General features: G+C 38.0%; 1 protein-coding gene across 1 annotated transcript in view; it reads right to left on the minus strand.

Moving 5' to 3' along the window:
• SRFBP1 (serum response factor binding protein 1) overlaps positions 1–27,268 on the minus strand; it is a 79,424-nt gene that overhangs the window by 16,887 nt on the left and 35,269 nt on the right. The window contains exon 4 of the mRNA XM_082784396.1: positions 11,160–11,231. Within this exon, the coding sequence (XP_082640522.1) occupies positions 11,160–11,231 (72 nt within the window). The remainder of the gene's footprint in view (positions 1–11,159; positions 11,232–27,268) is intronic.

A 27,268-nucleotide genomic window follows, 5' to 3' on the forward strand; every position in this document is an offset into this window, starting at 1 on the left:
TATGGTGCACAGATTAACCACCTTTATGCTCGGAGGCTCTCAGGCATCTTCTGGGCCATTACATTATTGTTACTTTGGCATGCAGAGTGTTCCTGAAGTGCAATCACTCAACCCTTTCAATCATCACACAATTATTGGTATTGGAAAACCAAGAAAAACTACACCACCCTTCAAATGTAATGCTGTTACACTTTCAGTAAGTAACTGGTTACATCACATTTCCCATACATTCTCTTACTTCATGATCTTGCCATAGAGGGGCAATATGCTCTAAACCCATGCTCTCATTTTACCTAACCAAGACTTTTAAATGTACCTACATTCACTGACATCTGAAGAGACAAGTTGTTTCCTTAAACAGAATTCCAATAACTCAAGAAAATCTTATTTTTCCAATTATACAGGCAGGTATTAAAACTTTCAAGCAATAATGTCTTCAGGATTTTTGATATGGTTTTCCAGTGTTACAGACTCATACTGAGCTGAAAGAATCTGAAATTTCATAACTTTTTTTTTTTTTTTTTTTTAAAAAAACATTTTTTGTAACTGTTAATTCCTTAGTTCTAAATTGCAAGACCTGGATAGGAAGGAGGGAACAAGTATGAAAGGTTTTGCATTTTATTTCTCTATGATATACAACAAGGAACTGATAGTTTCATATACGCAAATAAAAAGAGCAAAGGACAGCAGCAGCTGTTTTTCATTTTTAGAAATATCAGAAATGTCATTTATTCTATTCTAATTTTGTAACACAATTCTGGGTTACACCACAAAGCATATATATAGAAAGAACTTTTTCAATTTGAAATAGGTTAGTAGCTGGCAGTCTTTAATGTAATCATAATTGTTTAAATAGCATCAAACTCATCTTAACACAGTAGGTTCTGTAAGCAACAGGAACAATGGAAGATGACAACTCATGTGCGTTCCACCTCACATCTTCTCTTCTTGCACACCCTCTGTGGTGTTTCTCAAAACAAGACAAAGAGGTGATGAACCGCAGTCACCTTTCTCTCCCCACTGATTTAGGTTTCTCACTCCTACTCAGGGAAGAGCTGTTACACACAGAAATAACCTGTTGGAACTATGAGCTTCTAAAACCACGTCAGGTAACCTTGGTTGAAATTGATCGGTCGGTGCCAGTGTTTAGAACAGACTGACGGCAAGACAGGGCTTCCTCATCTGGTGGAGCACATCCTCCTCCCTGCCCCTTCATGTGGATGAAGTTGAAAAAATGATTACCTTCCCTATGGATACATAAAGGATGCAATTTAGAGGCTGTCTTTAGTAACCAAATCATACTGGAAGGAGGCCCCTTCCAACCCAAGCCATTCTATGATTTCTGTGATAGAATCACAGATTGGTTTGGTCTGAAAGGGGTCTTCTGAAAAGAAGACTATATTGTTCCAGTCCCCTGCCATGGGCAGGGACATCTTCCGCCAGCCCAGGCTGCCCAAGGCCCCATCCAGCCTGGCCTTGAAGACCTCCAGGGATGGGGCATCCACAGCTTCTCTGGGCAGCCTGTGCCAGGGCCTCACCACCCTCTGGATGAAGAATTTCTTCCTAATATCTAATACAAATCTATGCTTTTTAAGTTTAAAGCCGTTCTTCTTTGTCCTATCATCACACTTCCTGACAGAGAGTCTCTCCCCAGCTTTCCTGTAGGTCCCCTTTAGGTACTGGAAGGCCAGTATAAGGTCTCCCTGGAATCTTCTCTTCTTCAGGCTGGACAATCATAGCTCTCTCAGCCTTTATGTGTAGGAGAGGTGCTCCAGGCCCTTGATCATCTTCATGGCCAACCTCTGGATTCACTTCAACATGCCCATGTCCTTCTCATGCTGGGGCCCCAGAGCTGAACACAGTGCTCCAGGTGGGGCCTCACAAGAGCAGAGCAGAGGGGGAGAATCCCCTCCCTCACCCTTCTGGCCACACTGCTTTTGGTGCAGCCTAGGACACGGTTGGCTTTCTGGGCTGCAAGAACACATTGACAGCTCACGTCAAGCTTCTCATCCACCATCATGCCCAGGGCCTTCTCCTCAGGGCTGCTCTCAATCCATTCTCTGCCCAGCCTGTATTTGTGCTTAGGATTGCCTTGACCCAGGTGCAGGACCTTGTGCTCAGCCTTGTTGAACTTCATGAGGTTCACCCAGGCCCACCTCTCAGCCTGCCCAGGTCCCTCTGGATGGCATCCCTTTCTGCCAGCACGTCAACCACAGCACACAGCTCGGTGTCATTGGCAAACCTGCTGAGGGTGCACTCAGTCCCACTGTCCATGCCACTGACAAAGATGTTCAACAGTGCCCATCCTAATACCAACTGCTGAGGAACACCACTCGTCACTGATCTCCACCTGGACATTGAGCTGTTGACTGCAGCTCTCTGAGTGCGACCATCCAGCCAATTCCTTACCCACCAAGTGGTCCATTCATCAAATTCATGTCTCTCCAATCTAGAGACAAGGATATAACGTGGCACTGTGTCAAATGCTTTGCACAGGTTGAGGTAGGTGACATAAGCTGCCGTTCCCCTACCCACCAATGCTGTAACCCTGTCAGAGAAGGCCTCCACATTTGTCAGGGACCATCTGCCCTTAGTGTATCCATGTTGGCTGTCACCCATCACCTCCTTATTTTCCATGTGCCTTAGTAGTTTCCAGAAGGATCTGCTCTATGATCCTGCCAGACCCAGAATTAATGAATTAAATAGATGAATTAAAGGTAACTGAAATGTCTTGCTATTACCAGCGGTCTTAAATTTGTAGTTTCTATAACCTGGTTTATGGTTTTCTATTTGCAATCATCATTCTAAGTGTAAGTTGTAGGACATTACTAGTACCAAACTTTTATTACAGTTGTAACTTCCATTTTCAGGACTTCTTAGTGCTTCTGTTTTCCTGTTACATTTTTATGCTATTATACTAAAAACAATTATTCACAACACAGTTCTACTCTCATGCATGTACATACTGCCCCATCATCCCTGTAAAGACAGCACCTTTCATTAATAACCTTAAAGACTCTGAGGAGGATATCCATTAAATATGTGATGACAAAAAAAGGGAAACATTATTCCCATTATTCAGAAGGGTAAAAAGGAGGACCCAGGGAACTACAGACTGGTGAGCCTCACCTCTGTGGCTGGGAAGACCATGAAACAGGTCATCCTGGAAGCAATGTAAAGGCACGTGCAAGACAAGGTGATCTGAGACAGCCAGCACGGCTTCACCAAGGACAAGTCGTGCCTGACCACTCTGGTGGCCTTCTATGATAGACTGACTGCCTCAGTTAACAAGGAATGATCAACCAATGTCATCTGCTTGGAATTCTGCAAAGCCATTGACATGGTCCCAACACAGGTTCAACAAGTCCAGGTGCAAGGTGCTGCACCTGGGCATGAACACAGACTGGGAGAACTCACTGAGAGCAGCCCTGCAGAGAAGGACCTGGGGGTTCTGGTGGACAGAAAGCTGAAATAGTTGAAATGAACTTATTCCAATCTAAAGAAAGGACATCAATTTTGATATTGAGCTTAGCTAAGGACAGGAATACATTTTAACAGATCCTTGGCTTAGTCATTTAAAACCTGACAGGAGACAGCCTTTTCATGTCAGAGATGCATGTACTACCCCCATGAAAAGCTGTCAAAGCTGCTAGTAGTTTATTTCAACACTGAACTTTGAAAGTATTCTTTCGAGGATGGACAGATGCAGGCTGTAACTAAACTGAGATCATATGCTACTCTGGTGCTGAAGATGATTGTAAGTTCAGTCTTGCCTACCTCTTTGCTCACAAATAGTGACCATACTGAGGCACACGGGTGGCAGCTCAAGAATGGAGAAGGATTTGTCAAAAAATTGACAGACTTTTTAATACTTTTTATACATTTCATTCTGACATAGAACTTCAGTTGCAGCCATAGTGATGGGTTCTAGACTAAAGTTTCATGGGCTGCACAAAGGACACACATGCAGCTTAGCATATCTTTGTTTTTATGTATACACATATGCTTATATATTATTTATATGTAAAAAAGACATGCTAAACAACTCACAGTTCAAATGATCAATTTTGGAAGATGAGAAGCCTTCAGGAAAAAAAAAAAAAGCCAACCAACCAACAATCAGTCAGATTGTACAGAGAAAGTATTTACGCCTGAATGCGATATTCATCGCTGAATGCAAAATTCTTCACTTCATCAGTAGTGTTAGAAAGACCACAGACATTCCTGTTAAAGTTAACATCTGGTGTTTGACATGGAAAATTCGCAGGAAACAGTGGTTTCATACATTCAGTTTAACTTCCATTCAAACAGAATCAAAATACTCAAGACAAAAGGAATCCAACACTGCAACACTGATTCCCAGCATTAATCCAATCCTATTAGCCTGTGTTACAGGAAATTGTGCTACAAGATCAATGCAACACGTTTCCAAAAACATGTATCATGCTGACAGATGCAACCATTACATAAAGAAAAGCATATCTAGTGTCTGATATGCAAATCATTGTCTTTGCTTCCATACTGAAAGGAAAGGAACTCAACACGATGTCTTATCATGTGGGGATTCTGTGAAAAGTATTTTTTACGACTCTCATAATAAACATTGCTGGGGAAGGGAAACATCATTGTACATACAAGGTAATACATATTCATTCTGATGCAAAACTAAATAAGGGTAACAAATCTGGTCACATAAAACTGTTTTGACAGTAATGCTCCCAATCATTGTTACAAACAATGAAAAAGGAGATGGATATTATTAAGAGTACTGACAGACCGTCATTAAAGATCATAAACGTATTATAATTATGCACTGATTATCTATACATAATTCCTAATTTAAGGAGAGTATTAACAACCTGAATTTAGATTAAAAAAAATCATGGGCCCCACAAGAAAAGCAGCTGTTCTCCCCAACATTTCTAAAATCAGGCCACAAAACAGCTCAGTGCAAAGACGTAATGATAAGTGCGTGTATTGTACAAAGTTGATGGACTATAACCCCACTATTACACAAAAGACTGATTCATACAGTAGTTCTTTCCCTATGGTCTATGGATTGCAAAAAAAAAATATTTTCATAAGCAAAGTATGTTAAAAATCCACATAAGTAATTATCTAGTTATGCTGCAACATAACTACTAAAGGTACTAGCAACAGAAACAGAAGTTTTATATCAATAATAGAATCTATCCTAATCAGAATGTTTTTGTAGCCAGAATTCTTCAGGGGGGCCTTGGAAGGGAGGGAAGGCAGGGGATTGTGGAAAAATCCCCCAAAGCCCAAACGAAAGACAGCAACTATTCTCTGCTTGATCCAAAGCCTTTGAAGTTAATGGAAAGTCTTCAATTAAACTGCAAGGGACTTTGCATCAGGCTCCTTTTATGATTTAATGTATTTCCTCAGATTAAATCCACAGAGAATACTGAGTGTTTTTTTTTTTTTTTTTTTCTCTTTAATATATTTTCCATTAGAAAGTACATTTTCAAATAAAGTAAAGCCAGAATCACAAAATGTACATTTAGGAACGTCAACTAAAATTGAAACCATTATGGTTTTCAAAGTTAGAAAATACAGATACCAGCATTTCTCCTTGGATGCTGCTGTTTAATCAAAATTGTGTGTGATTCAAAAATGCCATCTTCCTTTCTTTCCTCATTATAAAATTAAAAATTACTAGAAGTATCAAATTTAAAATTTCCTTAATAAATTTACATTTTAAAAAACAAGTTTATGTGTAAGAGTAAATATTATGTTTGTATAACCATGTCTTGTTCATGTCTTCTGACCTAAGACTTCCAGTTAGTGCTATACTCTGGGGAACCTGATGCTCCAAATAATTGCTTACTGAGTGTGATACTCAAATGCCTCAAAGTTGGCAACCTTTCACAAAATGCTTTTAACAAACTATTGGTGTGAAATGCATTTTCATTGTAAATATATGAAGAAGGACTTAAAGCAACACAAGCTCTGTGACTACCCTATCCTTGCTCTTTTTTTTTTTTTTTTTGCTCGCTGATTACAGAGTTGTGAATTTAAGAAGTTCAAATAATAGTTTAAAAAGAAGGATATGAATCTCATAATTGCTATTTTAATTTTGCAATGTAAACAGTTTATTTGAAATAAATAATGGTGATACACCATCAGTCTTGTAACTTTATCCTTTGCTCCATACACCTTTTTGCCCATACACCTTTCTATCTCGTTCTCATACTCTTCTTGCTTGACTTCTTCAGTCCTGCACTTGCAATCCAGTGAGTTCATGGAGGAGCTTGGTAGGTGGAGTAGTCTCTTCTCAAGTGTGAAGTAACAGCATTTTTATTTGATAAATTACAGAAAATCTTTTATTATTGCTGTTAATATTTTAGCTAGTTCTTAAATGCCAGATTTGTATGAGCCATGGATATTAATTTCACTCACCCCCAAAATAACCCCCAGAACTGTAGCATAAAAGCCTTTAAGCATCCATTAAAAACTGACGGACCTAAAGCTAAACAGCACTAATGTCATCCCTCCAAAATCATATGTTAAGTACAGCTGTTACCAAAAATCTTAGTGTGCACCAGGCTGCACAGTCAAATCCTGGCATGTATCTGCCTATGGCCATGCATAAGCTGCCTGAGATCCTGTTCCTAAAGCCTTAGAATTCCATCTAAATTCCAAACAAGACAAAGCTGGTCGCTGAACACGAAGCAATCCAAAATAAGCTGACCAGGCCTTACATTAACAAAAAAGCTTCTAAGGCCTAGTAATGGATTACATTTCTGGACTAGAAGAAATTTCTCAACACGCCTGGAAATTGCAGCAAGCTTTTCAGTAATGCTGAGACTCAGAAGAATATGCCATGGCACCAAACTTTGGTGATCATTATAAACTCCAAGTTTGCTGCACAGAATCCTCTTTTCAGACAAGCATCTGCATACTTCAGACAAGACTGGAGGAGAAGGTGAAAATACAGGATTTAGCAGGAAAAGGTGGTTCCAAGGACCACACATGAGAGCTCAGTGCAGAAAAGGAAACCTCTGTTACTAATGTTATGTATCTAGGAGCAAAAAACAGAGGACATACATTTATCATCTGCAGATTGACTTGCCTACTAAGATACAAATCATGTGCTCAGTTTAAGCTGCCATAGTAATGTATACTGGTGCTCTATTCTTTACTAAAGGAAAAGTTCATCGGGTCCTTTGCATTTTCAATTTCACATTTTCCCCTAAAAATCTGAAAGTTAATGAATTTTGAAGCATGTAGATTATTTAGGAAAAAATAAGAATATTTTGATTTAAGGCAGGATGGCATTTAAGATCTTTGCCTGGAGAAGAGAGTTCCATTATGCTGCCGTAGGATTCTGTAATTCTCACTGTTCAAAGCACAACTTTTTTTTTTTTTTTTTTTTTTTTTTTTCATGTTCTATATACCAAGTTTGTACTGGAAATAAAACTAAGTGAGGTGCTACAAGAAGTTAGTATCTGTTATCAGTAAGGGAAACAAAAGCAACTGGAGTTACGATGAAGGTGCTCATAGATGGATTACTGTCCTCTTTTTTTGGAGAAACAGCACATATGATTTCTCTAATACCACAAAAATATGATTGCATATTAACCTATCTATCCAGCCTCTCTTAACCTATCTAACTTACCTTGAAACTATGTTAACAGTAGATAATGGTTATGGCCCTTGCTAGCTTCTAAATCAGTTCTCTACTTATAATAAAGAACTTTTTGTATGATTAGCTTTTGATTTATACTTCTGGAGTGCTGGAGCACACCACTAAGAAACCAAGCCTACCATATCAGTTCAGGGACACATGCTATAAAGAACAGTTCAAAATGTATCACAGTTGGAAGGCAAGTTAAAAGAAAAAAAATAGACAACAAAACTGGCACGTTTTTCAGTTTTAATGACTAACAAAAACATTCATTGCTGACAGTACACAACTGCATACAAAAAGTGCATAAAACTCATTCAAAACCTAGAAAATAGCTTTCATTTTTCAACAGCTGTATCTAAGCACCAACTATATACAGTTGAAGTCACATGGCAACATTTATTACAATCTTTACAACAGACTTTATCACCTGTTAATAGTAATGGTGCCAGCTGCAGCAATATTAAAAATGGGCTTTGAAAGTTTCATCAGAGGTGCACAAATGACTGCTCACCCACTGCTTCCTGTCTTACATTAACATGGCCAGCCCTATGACATTTTTATTAATGAAAAACAGAAAAAGTCTAGTGTCATGTGGCTGGTGAATTGCCAACTCACTCCACAACTATAATTTTGATTTGCTTATCAGGAACCATCAGCATAATAATCTTGACAGCTAAATCATAAAAACTGCAGTTACAGTGTCACTTGCTAAATGGCACAATTTTATTGTACTTCACTGAAATCTATGCAAACTCTTTCTAAATAGAAAAGTATGCTTATCTTATTCTGAAAAATATATGGGAAAACATAGTAATAGAACATAAAATCTCAGTGGGCAGAAGGAATGAAACAACTATCTTGACTACACGTCCACTATGCAAAACTAATATTCAGCATTCCACAGTGAATTAAAAGCAGATTGCCTTTTATCAATGAAAACAAACCTATTCGGAAAATGAAAACAGCCACAGGATGTTTTGCTTCAAATATTTCGAAATTCGAGTTAATGAGAAGGTAAACAATGTGTTCGACATTTCATGTGACCTACAGAATATTGATATAGATTTTTTTTCCCCAAATTTTATTATTTCTAACTAACTGTGGGAAAAGAAGGAATAATACATTGGAAAATTAACTTCTGCTAAAGCATGCAAGGGATACATTCTTTAGCTGGGGATATGCTATGGCCAACCAGTGAAGTTAAGATGGCTAAGCTACCACTTATCAGCAGTGCTGCAATGCTAAGGATAACCCTGCCACCCCAGAGGTTTCAAAGAGCACCAGCCACCATCCAAACACTTGTTTTGAAACAGGAGACCTGTTCTCTACAAAGCATGAGATGAACAGACTTTCCCACAACCACAAAACATTACCAGCCGCAGAAAGTAACACAAATAACAAAAGATCTTAAAAATCAAAACAATTCCATGAAGACACCTGTATTATCTGTTTTCAACAATTCCTGCTAAATGAAAGTCTATTTTAAATACATTTGGAATGCACTCAGCCAGGACTATGAAAACATGAATCCTATTATCTGGGAGGAATATGTATACCCATGGCTAGGAGAATCTCACAGACTTCTCTTACACTTTTCCCCTCTGCTTACATCTGAGTAAATACTAGGAAAAGCAATGAATACACAAAATGAATGGGTAAGATTAACAATACCTCTTGTTATATTCTTGGCAATAGAATTATCCTCTTAGACAATAAAATTCCAACTATAAACCTGTAAACTCTTTTAAAACTCTTTTATTTCATCTGGGGGCTTCTACACCTTTTGAGAATGCAATCAGCACAAGCTTGATGCATTTGAACTCTTGGCAGAGAATCTTCTACAGTATTAAATGACAAAATGTTTTATTGTTTGAATTTTAGCACCCTCTTTAAAGTCCCTCTCCACGTGTCCTCTCTATCATGAATCTTTTCACATCTGCACCATTTCTGACACCATAGTAACCAGTGACTAGCTCATATTCAGAATGGAAAATGTTGGTCAAGTAACTTTAAAAAGAATGCTGCCTTTTAGCTCCTTGTCATTATCTCTGTGGCCCTTTCCTGACTCTCTTCCATCATCAAGAGAAGCAAAAACATAAGACACTTCCATCCAAACACTGCTCCAAAAATCCTGAATTCCTATGATATGAAGTGTACTATACTATCACACGGTCACAGAAGGGCTGAGGCTTACAGAGAGCTCTGGAGGCACCAGGTCCTGCCCCTGCTCCAGCAGGGCCACCCCAAGCAGGGTGCCCAGGACCACGTCCAGGTGGCTTTTGAAGATCTCCAAGGTGGGAGACTCTAGAGCCTAAGTGGACAAACTGTGCCAGAGCTCGGTCACTGGCATAGCAAAAAGTGTTTCCTGATGTTCAGACAGAACCTCTGATGTTCCAGTTTGTGCCCACTGGCTCTTGTCCTGGCACTGGGAACCACCAAGAGCCTGGCTGCATTCTCCTTGCACCCTCCCTTTGGGTATTTACATAAATTAATGAGATCCACCCTGAGATTTCTCTTCTCTGGCATACTAATTTTATTTTGTTTCAGTGAAATCCTGCTCCACTTTATGCTGATGGATGAACTGCACCACACATGGTTGTGCTTTGAAATAGTACAGTTATATTGCACACAAGTGATGCCATTATAGGAGGAAATGATCCAATTCTACATGAAAACTTAAGACTGTCCATGATGTACATTTCAGATCTCTGACTCTTCCCAGTCCTCAGTAAACCACCCACAGGAATTTAGGAGAATCTGGTGGAAATACACAGTTTCATTTTATTTTTTGATTCAGAATTGCTATGTATAATCATTTCTGCAGCACCTTTTAGAAGGGTACGTATTTCTGCTCTTCTTCACTTTTCTTTTAGAGTGTTATGCCTGCTCTCATCCTCAGCTACTTATTACAAAGAACATCTGCACACTTCTGTGCCTTCATTTCATCCCTTACAGGTACGCTCGTTAGTTAATATTTAGTAACATACCATCATTAGTGGTTTTCAGGAGAAGCACTGCATTGAAATTCATGAGCCACGGTGGTGTTAATATCCCACCTTTATTTCAGGCTAATGTTTTGTTCACATGGGTAAGCTTCTCTCTGCCTCTAGAAGTATTTAGAGCTTATTTTCAACTGTTGTTAAAAGCTTTGATTATTTACATTAACTGATCCGTGTATATACACTACATAAACATAACAAATCCATTTATAAAGACAGAAAGAACACTACTATGCTTCCTGGTATGCAACTCTAGTTACTAGGGATTAGCTGGCCAGCCCTGATGACAAGCTACTCATGCTAAACAACTATATAGTGTTTTGTAGACGTGTCCTAGTGGATACATTTCCTTAGAAAAGGAAGGCCTGTAGGGAAAACCTTATATAACATACACAAGACAGCATGCAAATGCAGGTACCCACCCACATATGCACCTTTTCCTAAGGAGCTCGCATACTCTCTCACACTCATGGAACAAGGTGCAGAAAACCAAGACCAACAAGCCTTACCTTTTTGCAGACACTTTCAAAGTTAATTTCTTTCCCAAGTGCAAGTTTGGTAACTTGATCTGGCTTTATTTCCTGTGGATGAAAGATATATTTATTCTTTAGACTTCACTAAACATTTCTAAGTTTTATGTTCCTCATAAACATGATAACTTTATAGCATCTCCTGTTGATTAACTAAAGGAAGAAATTCAGTTTGTTATATACAGACTTTTTTGTTGTTGTTTATGTAAATACTACATTTACTTAAAAAAATTAATTTAAACTTCAATTAATTTAAACATTAATTTAAACTTATATCTGACTATCTAATATTACTAAGGGAAATGGAGATTTTCAAAAGCAAAGTACGTAGAATGGTGAAGTTATTTCTAGAAATTGTCTGTATTGATTGTGCTTCATAAAAGCTTTGAAAGGTTATGAAATTCCACAATTCTCATAGACTCTGAAGTTACATCAGAACTGATCAACATATGTGTATATGTAAGGTTGAGACGATGAAACTGAAGTTGAAAAGTAAAATAAAATGATTATAAAAAAATAGAAATCCTTCTTTTCTGAAGGTAATACACATGCAATTTCCATTCCCAGACTTAAGAATTAACTACTGTTATGCTGAGCCCGAATACCTTTCACACATTCACAGTTCTGAAAAATTTCACAGATAACACAGATAACTAGTTATTCTGATAGCTATCATTAAGATCGAGATTGTATCTAAATGCTGCTGGCTTCAACACTTGAAGAAAATTATCCATACACTGAATTTCTGAAACTCCAGGAAAGCAGATGCCTTAAGTCTAAATTACAGCAAATCACAACACTAGTGGTCAATTAAGAAGAAAAATATAAACTGGAGGTGCACGTGCAAAATATTAAAGTTTGACAAAGTGCTGCATGTCCAGATGACTGTGTGTGCCTGCAGTTGAATACTATGCTTAGATTAAGACAAGAGAGACACTAACTGAAAACCCTTTCAAGCAATTACTGCAACTATTAGGTCAGAATAATTAATGTACTAGCCAAGATCAAATGTAATCAAATGAAAGTCAAATTTTGCAAGACATTATAGTTTACACCTCTAAAAGGAGATTATGGAAAGACTTTCATGTTTACTTATTACTTTCTTTTATTACCCTAATTTATCATCCTTGATAAATATTCCAATATTTCCATTAAACATCCCACTCCATTGTTAGGTTTCCATATTTTATCCTCTTCCTAACTCAGCTCTACAGCAGTCTGTGCATGTACTTGGTTCTTCCTGAAATTAGACAGTCATACCATTAATTTCAAAATCTTACATTGTTGTTCTTTCTGTATATTAAATCCGAGAGTTGCATCTTACCTAGGTCTTTAAGATACTGTGTAAATACGTGTCTTAAAACTATGAGTAGGCATATAATAGCAAGAATAAGCTAACAGGACAAAATGGAGAAACTAAAAAAAATAAAAAATCAGTTTTTGTGCATGTCAGAAGAGCTTTCTGACAACGAGACCTAGATGCCTGCAAAATCATCTCCCAGAGGTAACGGTGGAAGCCCAATCATTTGGCATGCAGAATCCAGACTGGAAAAACACTGGTGAATATAGGAAACAATCTTACACTGGCAGATGGACAGACTGCATGACCTAATAGAATCTAGAGATGGAAAAGACCTATGATTCAGTTTTCCATGACTTTCCAAAGTGTTTCACAGATGGTGAAAGTAGGACACAGTAGTTAAGTGACATGCTTACAGTCACATAGTTGGTTGGGAGCTATGAATGAAGCTCTGGAACCCAGTACTGTTCATTAAATTTAGCTGTTTCTTTATATTAAAAAAGAATAGGTAATTTATATGATCTTCACTAGCTTAACGTTGCAGAATCACACATATTGATAGAGCAGGAGTAACAGTTTGGAATGTGAGGTCGTGAATGGAGCTTCACTGAAATGCTTAATATACAGAATGAGACTGTGAACCTAAAAAGCCCGAATTTATAAACATCTTCTTCACTTTCCTTAGATTTAAGGCAGAACAAGCATTTCTGATTTATATGGCCTTCAGCAATACCTCATTTTTGTGAAAGTAGCCATATGAGTGAAATTACTGGGCTATACAGACCTTTCTTCTGCCTCTATTAATGGTCAGCAGCAGACAGGAGAACAGGAAGAGAATACCATGATGTTTTTCCCAGCACAGCCTTCTCAACTTTGAGGTGCACACTGCTGAAGGATTCCCAACTCACAGAGAGAACCTTTGCATTTACTACCTGCTTCCATCGCTTCTATTGGGGGCTGTTGTAAGTGGCTGGTGCCTCCTATCTCCGGGACCCATGGATTCCTCCTGCCCTGCTGCTGGAGCCCAGCCCTGTGCACCTTGGAGCCCCTCTCAAACACCAGCACCTGTAGAATCAACCTACAACACCCGATGCAGGAAAAATACAGACACTCTGCTGGCCCCTACCAGCAGGCTGGGTGATGCACTGACACCCTCACTCTCCCCGTCTCAGCAGTATCTGTGCACAGGACGCGCTGTCCCTGTCTCCTCTCTGCAGCTGGCTGTTGGGACACATGCTATTTCTTGCTTCCCTGGCTGAGCTGGAGACCCTCATCTGCTCCCCTTGCAGGCTCGGGCAGCTTACACACTGGTCTGACTCTAGCAGCTGGCCCGTACTCAGTCATGCTGGTACTGCTGCCCTTTATGGTGTGCATTGATAACCATCATCCACCAGCACACCAGTGGATGCCAGATAGGATGCTGTTGTGAACGGTGCTGGCTGTACACCCAGAGGTCAGTAGTTTCTGTCATAACTCATGGGTTTCATCTCTTTCCTACGCGAGGAAGGGCAGCCAGCATGCAGGCGAGTTGGACATGGTGATCCCAATAGCTGATTTTTGTTTTGATCATCCCCCAAGAAGATAATAGGTGACTAGAGACAAGCTGAACAGATCATTTTGTTCTGATTCCAAACTGTCCCTACCTCACCAACTATCACAAACCCTTTCAGAGACAGGGACGTGAGCAAGGTGGGGATCTCTGCAGGCTGCTGCACACAATGTGAAGCACATCAGCACTGTCTCACCTGCCTGGTGCCTGGGCCGAGCTGAGAGCTCTGGCAGGGACAACAGCGATGAGATGAGCAGGGAGCAAGCGAGCAGCAGCACAGGACCAGCCCGAGTCCCTGCACCAGGCCGTGCTGGCTGCTCCAGCAGCTGCTCTGCACTTTGGGGGGAAATCAGGCTAAATGGACCTGTCAGCCAGTTGGATCTTGTTAAGGCTGCAGGCAGATGACTAGGCCTTGGCCCGAGATTAAGCTGAATAAACAGGATGTGAAAAACTACTGGACATGACATAATAAAATTGCTGGATGTGACAGATAATGCGAGAAGCTGACAATACGGCTGGATTTTACAGATCTTTAAGGGAGAGCTACGTGAAAAACAGACAAACTCCAGAGAAAGCTTAAGGAGTACTGGGGAGCCTTAGGGGAGGGCATCTTGTACGGTTGACAGTACCCGGGTAGCCACACCAGTTACACCATGTAAAGCCAAATCGCCTGAAATTTGGGTGTGGGTACAGCAATGGGGACAAATGAATTACAGGTGGGCAAAGGTTAGACAGGGATGGAAACAGGGATGGCCAAGGCAGTGAAAGGCTGGGCTGTGAAACGTGCAGATGGGACAACACAGCATGCAGCCAGACAGCCTCGCGCAGCCCCTCAGCTCCACGGCCAGTACCGCAGGCAGAGATTTCACTCCACCACCCATGGAAATTTAGAACAGCAATTTTTTTTTTCTATAAATGATGAAGTTTATTTAAATAAGCCGGAACTGTCTTGCATAGAAAAACAAGGCTATATTGCACAGAAGTATGAATTTTCAGATGCCATTTATGCTTTGCAATGTCATACCAACACTAGTCATGGTTGCTCAGATTACACTTTATCCAGGTGATACTGAGGAAGACACACATTTTAATATAAAGGGAATGGTAATGTAATTTATTGAATAGCCTTCAGAAGACAGGAAAGACAAAAAAACCTGTCGGATGAGGCTTTGACACATCTCAGAAATGCAAGATTATTCACATAAAATGTATTCCCGGCTATGCTGTCTAAGGCAATTTTAGATGACTCAGAAGAAAAAGTTGCCAGTAGTGGCCTGTGGAAGCGATTTAGGAGTTTAAGTCCTCACTCTGTTAAAAACCATACCTAGTACGCGACCTCAATTTTGTTTTGACTAGTATTTTCCTTTTACCTTCATAAATTCTGTCATTTTTATCACCATGTTTTCATACGTTCTTAACTGTTCAAGTCTTAAGCCTTTCCTTATGAAATTTCACCATATGTACCCATCTTTATACAATGATTTTTTCTTACAATGAGAAAATTTCTTTAAAAAGAAATAAGTACGTGATTCAGGGTATATACAAGTAGCTAACACAAGACTTGCACCTAGTATCAAATATTTCTGTTGAAATCTCCCCTGTAGTTTGTTGCCTACTACTGCACTTAGATCTTTTAAAACAATAACATTTTTTTTTACCCTTGAAACAGTTTCTTTCTTACCCATTACTGCACTCAGATCTTGTAACATATTATCCCTTGAATGGGTGTTTGAGGCTACCTTCTCATAAACTAAGTTTATTACCTTTTTCTTTTGCATTTAATCTCATTTTGTTGTCCCCTGCCATTTTTTAGGTCCTTTAGTAAGGAGAAAGGGGTAGAAAATACATTTATTTCGGTATAGGTTATCAGATCCTTTTTTTCTATGAGTAATGATTGTATCTAATGACTAATGACTACAGTCTAACGACTGTATGGTTTCCTGTCACAAACAGTTTGCCACCTTTTCTAAGCCTCTAAATGTCCTGTATTTCAGCCATTCAGAGCAAAAGTATCCTTTGACTCTGAAAATACCACCATTGTGAAGCACTTACACAAAAACAGATTATATGCTCACAGTATAGCGAGTATATATATACTCACCATATATACTCTACTACATAGTAGAATATATTCCAAAGAGTGAAAGAAATCAACAGTGGTTTACCTAAAAGGTTATGTGTTTTTCATAAATCCATGGTAAGAGTACAGGTTTGTTTCAACTGTGAAGGCCTGTTATCAAGAAATGCAATACCCTAATTGGTGATTATGAAGAAAAAGTGACACTAACTTAAGCCATTTTTTATTCCTGACAGTTGAGAATATGCAAATACTTGGCCAGCAACTGTGAACTAAATATACATACATTACATATGTATTTATATATATTTATACATGAGTTTATGAGTTGCTAAGTCTCATTAGTGGATCATCATAACAAAATTAATGAAACTCTGCCTGTCTAAAAATAAAAACAAAACAAAACCCAAAACAAACCCACCTCCAAAACTCATCCTCCTCAACCCCATTTTATCAGATTTGAAACCAACGTGTATAGTACGGGAAAAGAAGGGAATTTGGATAATATTCATAGCAGAACAGTAGGACAGAAAATTTGAGCTGGTAAGTAAAAATTTAATATTGTCTAGTTAAGTGTGGCTTAAGCTCATTAATAAATTTATTAAAAAGATCAATGCTACACTGAGATATTTACGTTATTATAAAATTTCTATGTAATTTTTCCAATAGACCAGAATTAAAGCACTTCTGGGTAGGTAGCCACCTGCCAGCCAGAACTGACAAACTATTACCAAGTCACCTCCCAAGATCTCTTTTGAGTAATTAAGTGCAATGAAATTTCTCTATTACAGGATGAAAATTTGTCCTTACATAACCTAGGTAATTCTTTTTTTTTTTTTTTTTCGCATTTCTTCTCATTTTCTACTACCATTTTTAAGAAAAGAATAAAATGGGATACAGTGTCTGTCTTGGTAATATCATACAGAAGAAGACGACTCTCATTCTGGACAAAAAGCCCATAGCCTTTCTGGCTCCTGGAAATTTAATCTTTCATTTGGCTTTATTATTTTCCTCAGTGGAATCCAGGCAATCCAGGTCACACTCATCTTTATCCATTACATTCAAATTACATAAAATCCTTCCAGAGAAGTCTACTGATTTGTTGCAAATTTCCATAACTGCAGCTTGAAGTTAGGTGAATTCAGAGAATGTTAAAAGCTGCTTGCTTATGACTGCAACTTCTGCAGTAAAGCTTTTCATGGCTAAAGACCCACACTTGTTTGAATTATTTCCTGTTTTGTTGACTGTCACAAGTAATCCTGAAGACCCATTTATCTTCTCCGGCTGAATGACACTAGAATGCCTGAATGATGCAACTGCACCATTTACTTTACCTGATGCTAAGACAGAGATTGGATAATCATTAAAATGTTTCATTCCAAACTGACAACAATATCGGCTGATATCCACTAGGTCAATCAATATAGTACCAGTATCTTGGTACTAAAAATTCTATTGCTAGCAGCCACTAAAAATGTCTGTTCTTAACATCTATGTGTTTCTGTTAAAAATATGGCATGTTCTGAAATTGTGGCAAGTAAAAAACAGAATTTTTCCATCAGAAATTCAATCTAGAATTTCAATCTTTCATTGTAAAAAGACCTACCATCATCTGCTGCTGCAGCAGATTGCAAACAGACACTTTCTATAATGCTTCATATCCATGGAAAAGAAGGCACTATGCTGGAGTTAACAAATTTCAGATTACTGTTGCAGAAGTATGAGGTTTTAAGTCCAAAGGTGTGAATCCTGTAAGAGCTGGTAACAGCCTCACTGGAGGTAGATTGATACACATGGAGTCTAGGATGGCACTGTCAAGACCATCCCCGCCACAGGTCCAAATTTAACTGACACCCAGAAAATTAAGGTATACCAGCTTCCAAGTCACTCATTCAGAATAGCTGCCCTTCAGAAGTATCTAAGCATCTTTATGTTCTATAAGCTAAAAAGTTTTTTTTTTTTTTAAACAGTCATTTGGTAAAAACAAGCTCACCGATCCTAGAAGTGTCAGCTCCGCCACCAGCCCATGCAGCTGAAATGGGTATTCATGCTACCACACCTAGGAGCTGGGCAGATCCAGCACTTCAGGTAGCCTAGTTTGCAGAAACCCTTCATACATGTTGGAGAAAGGAAGGCCTTGTTGTGTCTCAGTTCATGCTAGGTTTAAATAAAATGCAATTAAAAGCACTTATTTGTAAACAGACAACGGCAATTACAGATTTATGAAGTGTAAAGAAAGGAAAGACAAGATACACTAGGGTTCAGTATCTCTCTGCCTTACTCTGGGTGATTGGCTGCTCTTCCTGACAAGGCAACACTCAGGATTTTCAATATTTATGCACATTTACTCTAGAGCCTGCACTTTTCAGACAGAGAAAGTGAGGGGAGTCAGTTTAGGAGTCACGGCCTTGGTCTCTTCGGTGACTCACTGGCAGACTTGATGTAAGCACATAAAGATTATACAAATGCACAATATCCTACTGCCTATTAACAGAGACTATAAAGTACAATAATTAACCACTATGGGGTGAAAGTGTTTGGAAGGATCGATTCCCAGTCACTTTCATCTAGTATAATCTAAGACACTGTCAGAGTAGGGACCAAACATTGAGGCATATGTGCACTCAAAATTCATATAAGCAAGACAAACAAAGCAGCACGTTACTAATTTTATTATTATTTTTAATAAATGAAAATTACAGGTCACATTGCAATGAGGGCAGGAATGTCTTCTCAGATGGCAATGCTCTCTCTGCATGTTGCATGAACTTCTCACTATTAAACTGTTTTTATACTATCAATCTTAAGAACGTTTACTGATACTGTTTGAATAAATACTCTTTTGGAAGTTTGCATGTTTTCAGGAGCGACTTCATATTTTAATAAATGACTCCACCAGTTAAACTTCTGCAAAACTTACAGGCAACATAGTCTGACAGAAATTGGAAGTATGTAGATATATAGATTTAGTTTTCCACAGAAGTCGGGTTTTACTGTAAATACCTGTGTCATGAAGAACAAACAGCTACAAGAAAGCAAAACCACAATAGAAAGAGATCTCATGGAACATTTTTTGGTCTACCAGTCTAGCCAAAAAGGCTTTTCCCGGCAACCTGACTGGATGACTTGATACTATATCATCACACACTGAAACCAAGGGTTTCATCCAGTAAAAATGAAGACATTTTCTCTCTAATTGTAGACAAATTAAGTGAATTATAATTTAAATACATTCTCCTGTGTCATTACTGTTGAAGATTGTTATTATGTCCTATAGTAATTATGGTATTTTTCACTTATCAAAAATCTAGATCCTGTATTACAAAGAGGAAGAACAGTATAAAAAGAAAGTGTTCTACAGTTGTTAATTTTCCTAAAGTATACAGTCAAGAAACTATCACGTTTTTAATACAACTTCACAACTTCCATCAATTGCCTTATTTTTTTTTTTTTTTTTTAAGGAATTTAATGTTGTTCTAACTTGCCTTTTATTCAACGTATGACTTTTATAAAAAAAATCTTCCTTGAAATAATTCATTTTTAGTTTTGTTGTATTAATAACAACATGGGCAAGAATACCACAGTACAGATTAAGAAAAACAATAGAACTTAACTGTATTTTAAAATAACAAAACAAAAGCAGTCACTAGAGGAAATTTTCAGAGTGGAATAGAACTTCCCAAAAACTCAAAAGCTGCACAGCAGTCTTAGTTTAGATGAATACATGGCATTCAATCTTGATAGGAACTAACTGTCACTAACCTGTTAAAAAAAATGCACTCTGAAATTACATTTACTCATTGGGAATGTAAGAATGTATTTCAAGTGGAACTTGTCTAGCAATTGTTCTTTCTGTAAACTACACTGGTGTCAGGTTTTTGCTGGCACCAATTTTAAACATTACTAAATGTCTACAGTATTGCTGTCTCAGTTTAGATCCAAGTGAAATTCAATGTCAACCTGCAAGTTTTTATCTACTAAGTTTCACACTAGAAATAAAAAAATCAAGTTTTCTGTTTATAATGTTGTCTAGAAAAATAAAGTTATTAAAATCCTCATCAAATAACACTACACAATATTACTGTAAACACAGTTTTGTCCAAATGGATACTTTCCTCTAGCTAAATATCCTTAATCTGATATCCTTTACAAGCTCTCTTAAAAGCAGAGAATGAAGCTGAGGGAAAGATACTTAGTCATACAGTTTAATAATAAAACAAAGCTTAAAACCAACTTCCCAAAACAAGAGTTAACATAGTTCATTTGTTTATGCTGTTGTAAAATACCCAAACTTTATTTGGCAAGTATAGGCTGCTCTTTTCTGCCACGTTTATAAACTAATTTAATATTTCAAGAGGTATGCAAGTCAAATGCCAGCAATTACATCAGTCTACAGAGATGAACACTGTGAACTTGGCATTTTGTTTAGTCAATTAGATTAAATGAATTGTTTAATTTTGGAGGTTCCCATCTCATTCAGTAGCCACATTCGGGGAGAAACGTTGTTTTCACCATACATACAAAAAAGTTAGGAAGTCTGTAATCTTGTGACAATTTCAAAAGTAGTAGGTATTATGAAAGTAAACTACAATTACAAGGATTCAAAAAAAAAAAAAAAAAAAAAAGCTACACAAAAGGAAAAAAAACAACCTCACTACATTATTCAGTGCAGAAAGCATGATAGCATGATGAGGCCAAAATTATCATTATTTGAATATTCTTTTCTCCTCAAACATCTTTTGGTTATTAATGTCAATGTTCACTCGGAATAGTACAATCTGTAATTTCACTCTGTACTGGCAATTTGTTCCACGCTGCTTTTCTAATATTAAAATAACAACCACATGCAATTTCAGGGTTAACATATTTCCAAGCAGTCCTGTGTTGGCTGGAACTATCTTCAGTTTTGAATTACTATCCTTGGTATTCACAACCATTGCCAATAGCCTTCGTTGCCAGATGAACTGTTTTTGCAAAAATTGAAGAAAAACAGCATTGCCTGCCAGAAGGGGACGCTATGCACAGCTAGCAGAAAGCTGCCTTATTTTCAGCTAAGCCTCTCTTCTTCCAGCAGGAGCTGGGGCCAGCAAGACTGCATGCAACCAAAGAAGCCAGGAAGGATATACTATATTCTTACAACGTTCCCACTGAAGACAGTGACTGACAAATGGATGCAATCCAGTTAATAAGCCCTACCTGCTAGATGCTGGTTTTAAATGGAAATGGAAACAGAAATGAATAATGAAGACAGAAGAACCCAGAGAGGTGCAGAAAGTGACGGAAGAGCACGAATACACAGAGCCATATATACAGCCTCTTTTTGTGTACTTCCAGACAGCATGAAAAGAAACGAGTTCAGAGATTAGTCACAATTGAGTAAGAAAGAATTCCCATTCTTCATTACCTTTTCTGGTGTACCTTTTCTCCAGGAAAAGTACTCCTCCATCAGTCTTTTCTTAAAGTGCATAAGGAAGAAATTAAATTACCTTTTGACCCATCCTAGAGATCTTGATCCTAGCAGTCTTAGCGGTCTTTGTCTTGGCCTCCACAAGACAAACTTGCTATTTCACTTGCCCAAGGTGAGAAAAAAGAAAAAAAAAAAAAAACAAACACCACCGCAACTGAACAAATACAGAACAAGACCACCATTTCCCATAGTTTCTAAAATCTGAATTTCAAGACAGAAGTCAATTGTATCATATGTCAATCATGTCCTTAACAGCCTATTCATATCATTGCAGCATCTTTCATTAACATTACAAGCTCGAATCATTTTGTACATATGTGACGGGCAAAGGTGGAAAGCAGGGATCTGTCAAAAACACACGAAAAATAGGATTATTTTCACTACCTACAGTTTTCCTAATTGGCTGCCAGAACCTCCTGATCAAAATATTAGCACTTAGAGCACAAAATAAGTATCCAGCATGAATATATGAATTGAGCATACCTCCAAAATCAGTTTTCACCTTGTACTCTATTGGATCCAATTTTCTTATAGCTTACATAGATGCTAAGGTGTATCTGATCATCCTTGCCACTCTTTAACACTTTATCTATTTTTTTTTTTAATTTAAAATACAGTAGGAAGATGCAGCACATGGGAAAACAAGACAGTCAAACAGGAACACACTGTCTTCTGCCTGAAGATGCTGAATAACAAAACAGGATTTTCACACAGGTGTCTGCAGTAACTCCAAAATCCACCTTCTCACTGGTAGTAGCCAATTTAGATCCAACAAAAACCAAACAAATCAAATCTTTAATTTGCACCAATACCACATGCATTATTTTGCATTTATGTGTACTGGATTTCTTTGTCATTTTATTGAATACTGCTCACTTTTATGGTATTGTTCTGCAGTGTTTTAGTGTAGTATCTGGCAATTTTGGATTATCAAGATCTGTCAAATTAATTCTCTTTCTCTGAACCATTTCTAGCACTGATCCCCATAAAATGCCACTGCTAATGTTCCAGCACCATGATAGCTAGCCATATATTCCTCTCTTCTAGTTACCATGTCTTAACTCTGTTATAAAAACAAACAAATTTCCTTCTATTGATCAAAAGCTTTCCCTTCCCTTCCCTTCCCTTCCCAAACAGAGGCCTTGGTGAAAGAGGGCCAAGAGCTGTTTGGAAATTTAAGATGAGACAGTGACTCGCTGGGCAACATCCATTTTATCTATTGATTTCTTCAAAGAACTCCCATTGATTTGCAGGGCATTACTTTCGTTTTCTAAAGGTACAATTATTCTGCCTCATCCTACTCACCCACATGTTCACTAAATCCGTTGTTTAATAAAAGTGCCAATGAGTCTGTCCAGCACTGAAGTCATGTTTACATTAATATTACATTCCCAGAACAGACTTTATACATATTCTTTGTAAGCAGGAGGCAACTGTGGGGGAAATAAGGTTTTACACACAAAAGCAATCAATTAGAATAGAGTCATAGCAGCTGCAGTCACCATTCTGAATTAATTAGTTTCCAAGTGACTATAAAGAGATTTACAGTAGGTCTCCAATTTCTACCCTCCTCCCTTCCTCACACTCCCCCCTCATTCCACCGATTAAGAGGAAAGGAGAATAAAACTTTTACTACATTATTCAAGAAAAAAAAAAAAGTCAACTGTGAAGAATAATACATATAATTTCTGTTTAAAAATTCTTCAAGAGACAGGAGTCCCAAAATGGACAGCTGATTGAGGGGACTGAACCAGTTTAGTACAACTCCACCACACTGACTACGCAGACTCACTGTTTACTGCCGATATTCTTCTTAGCTGCTCCAAAATCAATTGAACTACAAAGAGACTGGCACACAGCAAGAGGTTGACTAGAACTGACTCACAGATGGTCCTTTTGTAACGACCATCGTATTTGGTGACTATGAGTGTACCACAGCATGGGATGGGTAAAATGTAAAGAAAACATATGCAGTGCTTACAGACTTTCTTTTCTCAGATTCAAATGAGTTACGGAAAAACATAACAAAAAGGCCCAAGGTAGTGAGCTACAGTGAAATACATGAGATGATGGAAGAAATTAACAACAGAAGAAATATACATTTGGAATATGCAGACATGTTTTCACAATGAGCACAGGAACATGCTGACACTTCTGTAGTTATTTTGAGTAACAATAACTAAGTGTTTTTGTTTGCTGTCACTGCTCAATTTTCATATAAATTAAGTCATATGGGTTGCATTATTATTTTTTGTTTGTTTTTTTTTGTACTACTGCAAAGGTTGCATCTTCACTAAAACAAGCAATAAAATTACCTATGCAGGACTTTGAAAGAAGATGAAGTCTCATCTGCAAGACATATTTTTAAAAAAGTGAAAATAGCTTATTTTGCATCCTTACAAAAAATAAAAAAAAAAGTAAAATTCTTACACAAGACTTGAGGAAAAAGCTTCATCTGCAAGCCAGATTTTTAAGATAGTTGACAACCTTTATTTAGAACTTACTTTAATATTTTCCTTAAGTTGTCTCAAATCCAACAAAATGCTTGCCTTTGTGATCTGTTTTCACTTTGTAACTAAGAATCTAGTGTGCATATGAATAAAAGCACGTAACTGCTTCTATTTAAGTATCTCATCAATGATAAAGGCTTGAAAATGAAGGTGGTGATATATTTAATGTCTTTTACATTTAAGAAATACAGACCATCTTTTTATGCAGTCCAAAGCAGTATTTGGTGTAAAAAAAATCATTACTTCTATTATCATAATGCAATAAAACAGTAGGAATGGTTGTCATTTTTTTTCTCATCCCAGCTTGAAATTGTACAGAATAACCCTTTTCCCCCACATTTTTCTCTCTTTTTTTTTTTTTAATAAGCTCTAAGTATTTGTTTATGCTTGCCATCCAGAAAAGCAAACAAACTAACAAAAAAAAACAAACAAACAGACAACACAAAAACCCAACAACCACCATACAAGTTTTCTCTGTCAAAATTATTAAGTTTGCTTAGTTAAGATATCTTGCCACCCGGAAAGTAAAACACAACAGCTATTTCTAGACTGGCTTGGGAAAGCAGTTCTCCTAAACATGAGATTTCTCGTTGTAGCATAAACATGAAGTAATGTATCATTGAAAATAATATCAACTGCCATAAAGTTTAAGAACAGAACAAAGTTTGCGATTATACCAACCTACCTTCTTGCTGTTTTGAGGATCAGGAAAAGGGGGTGGGTAGCAATACTCAAGAAAAGTGGGTACTACTGAGGAGCCATGGTTAAGTAGTGTCTTTACAAAGTATTCCCTTTTTCATATTCTCAGTTATCAGGAATATCAAGAGCCAAGCCTCAAGCCACATTAACTCTGGGAAAAAGGAATCCCAATAGACAGTCATTCAACTCATCACTCTTCTCTATACTTTTACTCCACCTCAGCCATGTTTTTAATCAAAACAAATGTTTTCATTTAAAAAAAAAAAAAAGAAAAAGAAAAAAGCGTTGTTATCATTTGCTTCTTAGGACAAGCTTATATACATAGAATCACACAATCATTTGGGTAAGAGAAGAGCTTCAAGATCTTCAAATCCAACCATCTCCCAGACCTACCAAGTCTCATCTCTACACCATGCCCTTTAGTGTTATGATTCGCATATCCCTTACATACCTCCAGGGATGGGGACACCGCCCCTGGGAAACCCACTCCAATGCTTGACCGCTCTCTCTGTGAAGAAGTTTATCCTCATATCCAATCTAAACCTCTCTGGCACTACTCGAAATCACGCCCTATCACTTGTCACCCCAGAAAAGAGACCAACACTCTTGCTACAATACCTTGCTCTGTATTCTAACGTCAATATAGTGTTTCTTAATTTCAGAAAGAGAAGGAAAAAAAGTCATTTGTAAAAGAATTTGTTTAATATCAGAAAGTTGTAGCACTTTTGAATGCTCAATAACTTATTGAGGAACTATCTCCAGAAGAATTTCACAGAAGAGGAATTCCATGGAACATCATAAATATAATAAAGAGTATCAGTGAGCACATTCGATGACATATCATCTCACATATCACAGTCAGAAGGGGAAGCCGGAGAGAGAACACACTGCAGAAGTAAAGGTTCGGGTTTTGTCTCTTTCAAATTACAGCAAACAACACTTTTACAGTCTAAACTAATGTCCAAGATACTTTAATAGTCATATAAAATATTCAAATACAGAAATACATGATGGTTGCTTCCTGATCTGCAGTCATGAGACACTGATTGCCACACAAACCTCTCTGCCATTTTTGCATGGCAAAAGGCCATTTATTTACCCCTTATCTGAAACAAGTTGACTTGCTGGTAATACCAGTTCAATAGTACGAACTGGGACAGAACAGAAAGTCCACAAGTTTATCCATTACAGCAGTATCAAATACCATTGTCTAGCCACGTGCAGGTACAGTAGTACTGCACACTGTATATTCTCAAGCACTTTGTCTACCTGCTTGTATTCAATATTGATTATGATGCTCTTCTACACACTCTTTGGAAGGTGAATGTATGGTATTGTATGGTTATTTGTGCACATAAGCATGCAACTCTATTGACTTATTCCTAAAGATATTTTTAATGAGGAAAAAGAACAGGTGACAGGATGACATAGCTTTCACACCCAACAAAAGCTAAAATATTTCACTGTACATTTACATTTTTACCTCTCCTAACTTTAAAATCCCTCCTGCTTAGGACTGCATAATGATACGATTATGTAGATTGGGAGAGACCTCCAGACCTAGTCCAACCTTCTTCCCAAACAAGCTCCAGAGAAGATGACTGCTCAGAGCCCTTGAATTCTGAACACCTCCAGTGGCTAAGATCCCACATTCAGGTTGTGACTCGAGCCTATTGCTCACCATTCTCCCACTGGATACCTCTAAGAAAAGCCTGGCTTACCTCCTAGGCTATAGTAGGTAGTTGCAGACAGCAATAAGGCTTCCCCTTAGCTTTTTTTCCCTGACGAGTGAACACAGTTCTCTCCTTGTACTTGCCAGCTATACACTCTTCCTAATGCAGCTCACAATGCAGTTAATATTCCTTGCGACAGAGGCACTTTTGCATGTCATGTTCAATTTCTTGTCCACCAGGGTGCTGAGGTCCTTCTCCACAAAGCTGCTTTCTAGCCAACTGGTATCCAGTCTCTAATTTTGCATGGAGCTATTCCATGCCAAACACAAGACTACGTTTTTGCCTTTCTTGAACATGTGGCTCCTCTCAATGAGCTCATTCCTCTACCCTGTACAAATCACCCCAAATAGCAGCCCTGCCTTCATACATATCATTTACACTCCCCAGTTTGGCATCATCCTTGAACCTGCTGAGCGTAAACCCCATACCACCATTTAGGACATTACTATAACACTAGCCAGTATCGGTAGTATCATAGCTCCTTAGCGGACACCGCTTGTAACCAGCAACCAGCTGGCATGTCCCACCACTGATTACACCACTTTGAACTTGACAGACCAAACAGTTTTCCACCCAGTCTTATTGCCGGTTGCCTAACTCTCAGAATCCAGAACTCCACCATCACATGGTCATTGTAAAGGAGGCTACCCTAACCTTCATATTCCTGACCAGTTCTTTCCTGTTTCTATACACCCAGTCTAGCAGAGAACCTCTTTTCATCAGATTCTCGATCACCTGTGTTAGAAAGCAATC

This window comes from Aythya marila, assembly GCF_965140915.1.
Source record: "Aythya marila genome assembly, chromosome: Z".
Lineage (NCBI taxonomy): Eukaryota > Metazoa > Chordata > Aves > Anseriformes > Anatidae > Aythya > Aythya marila.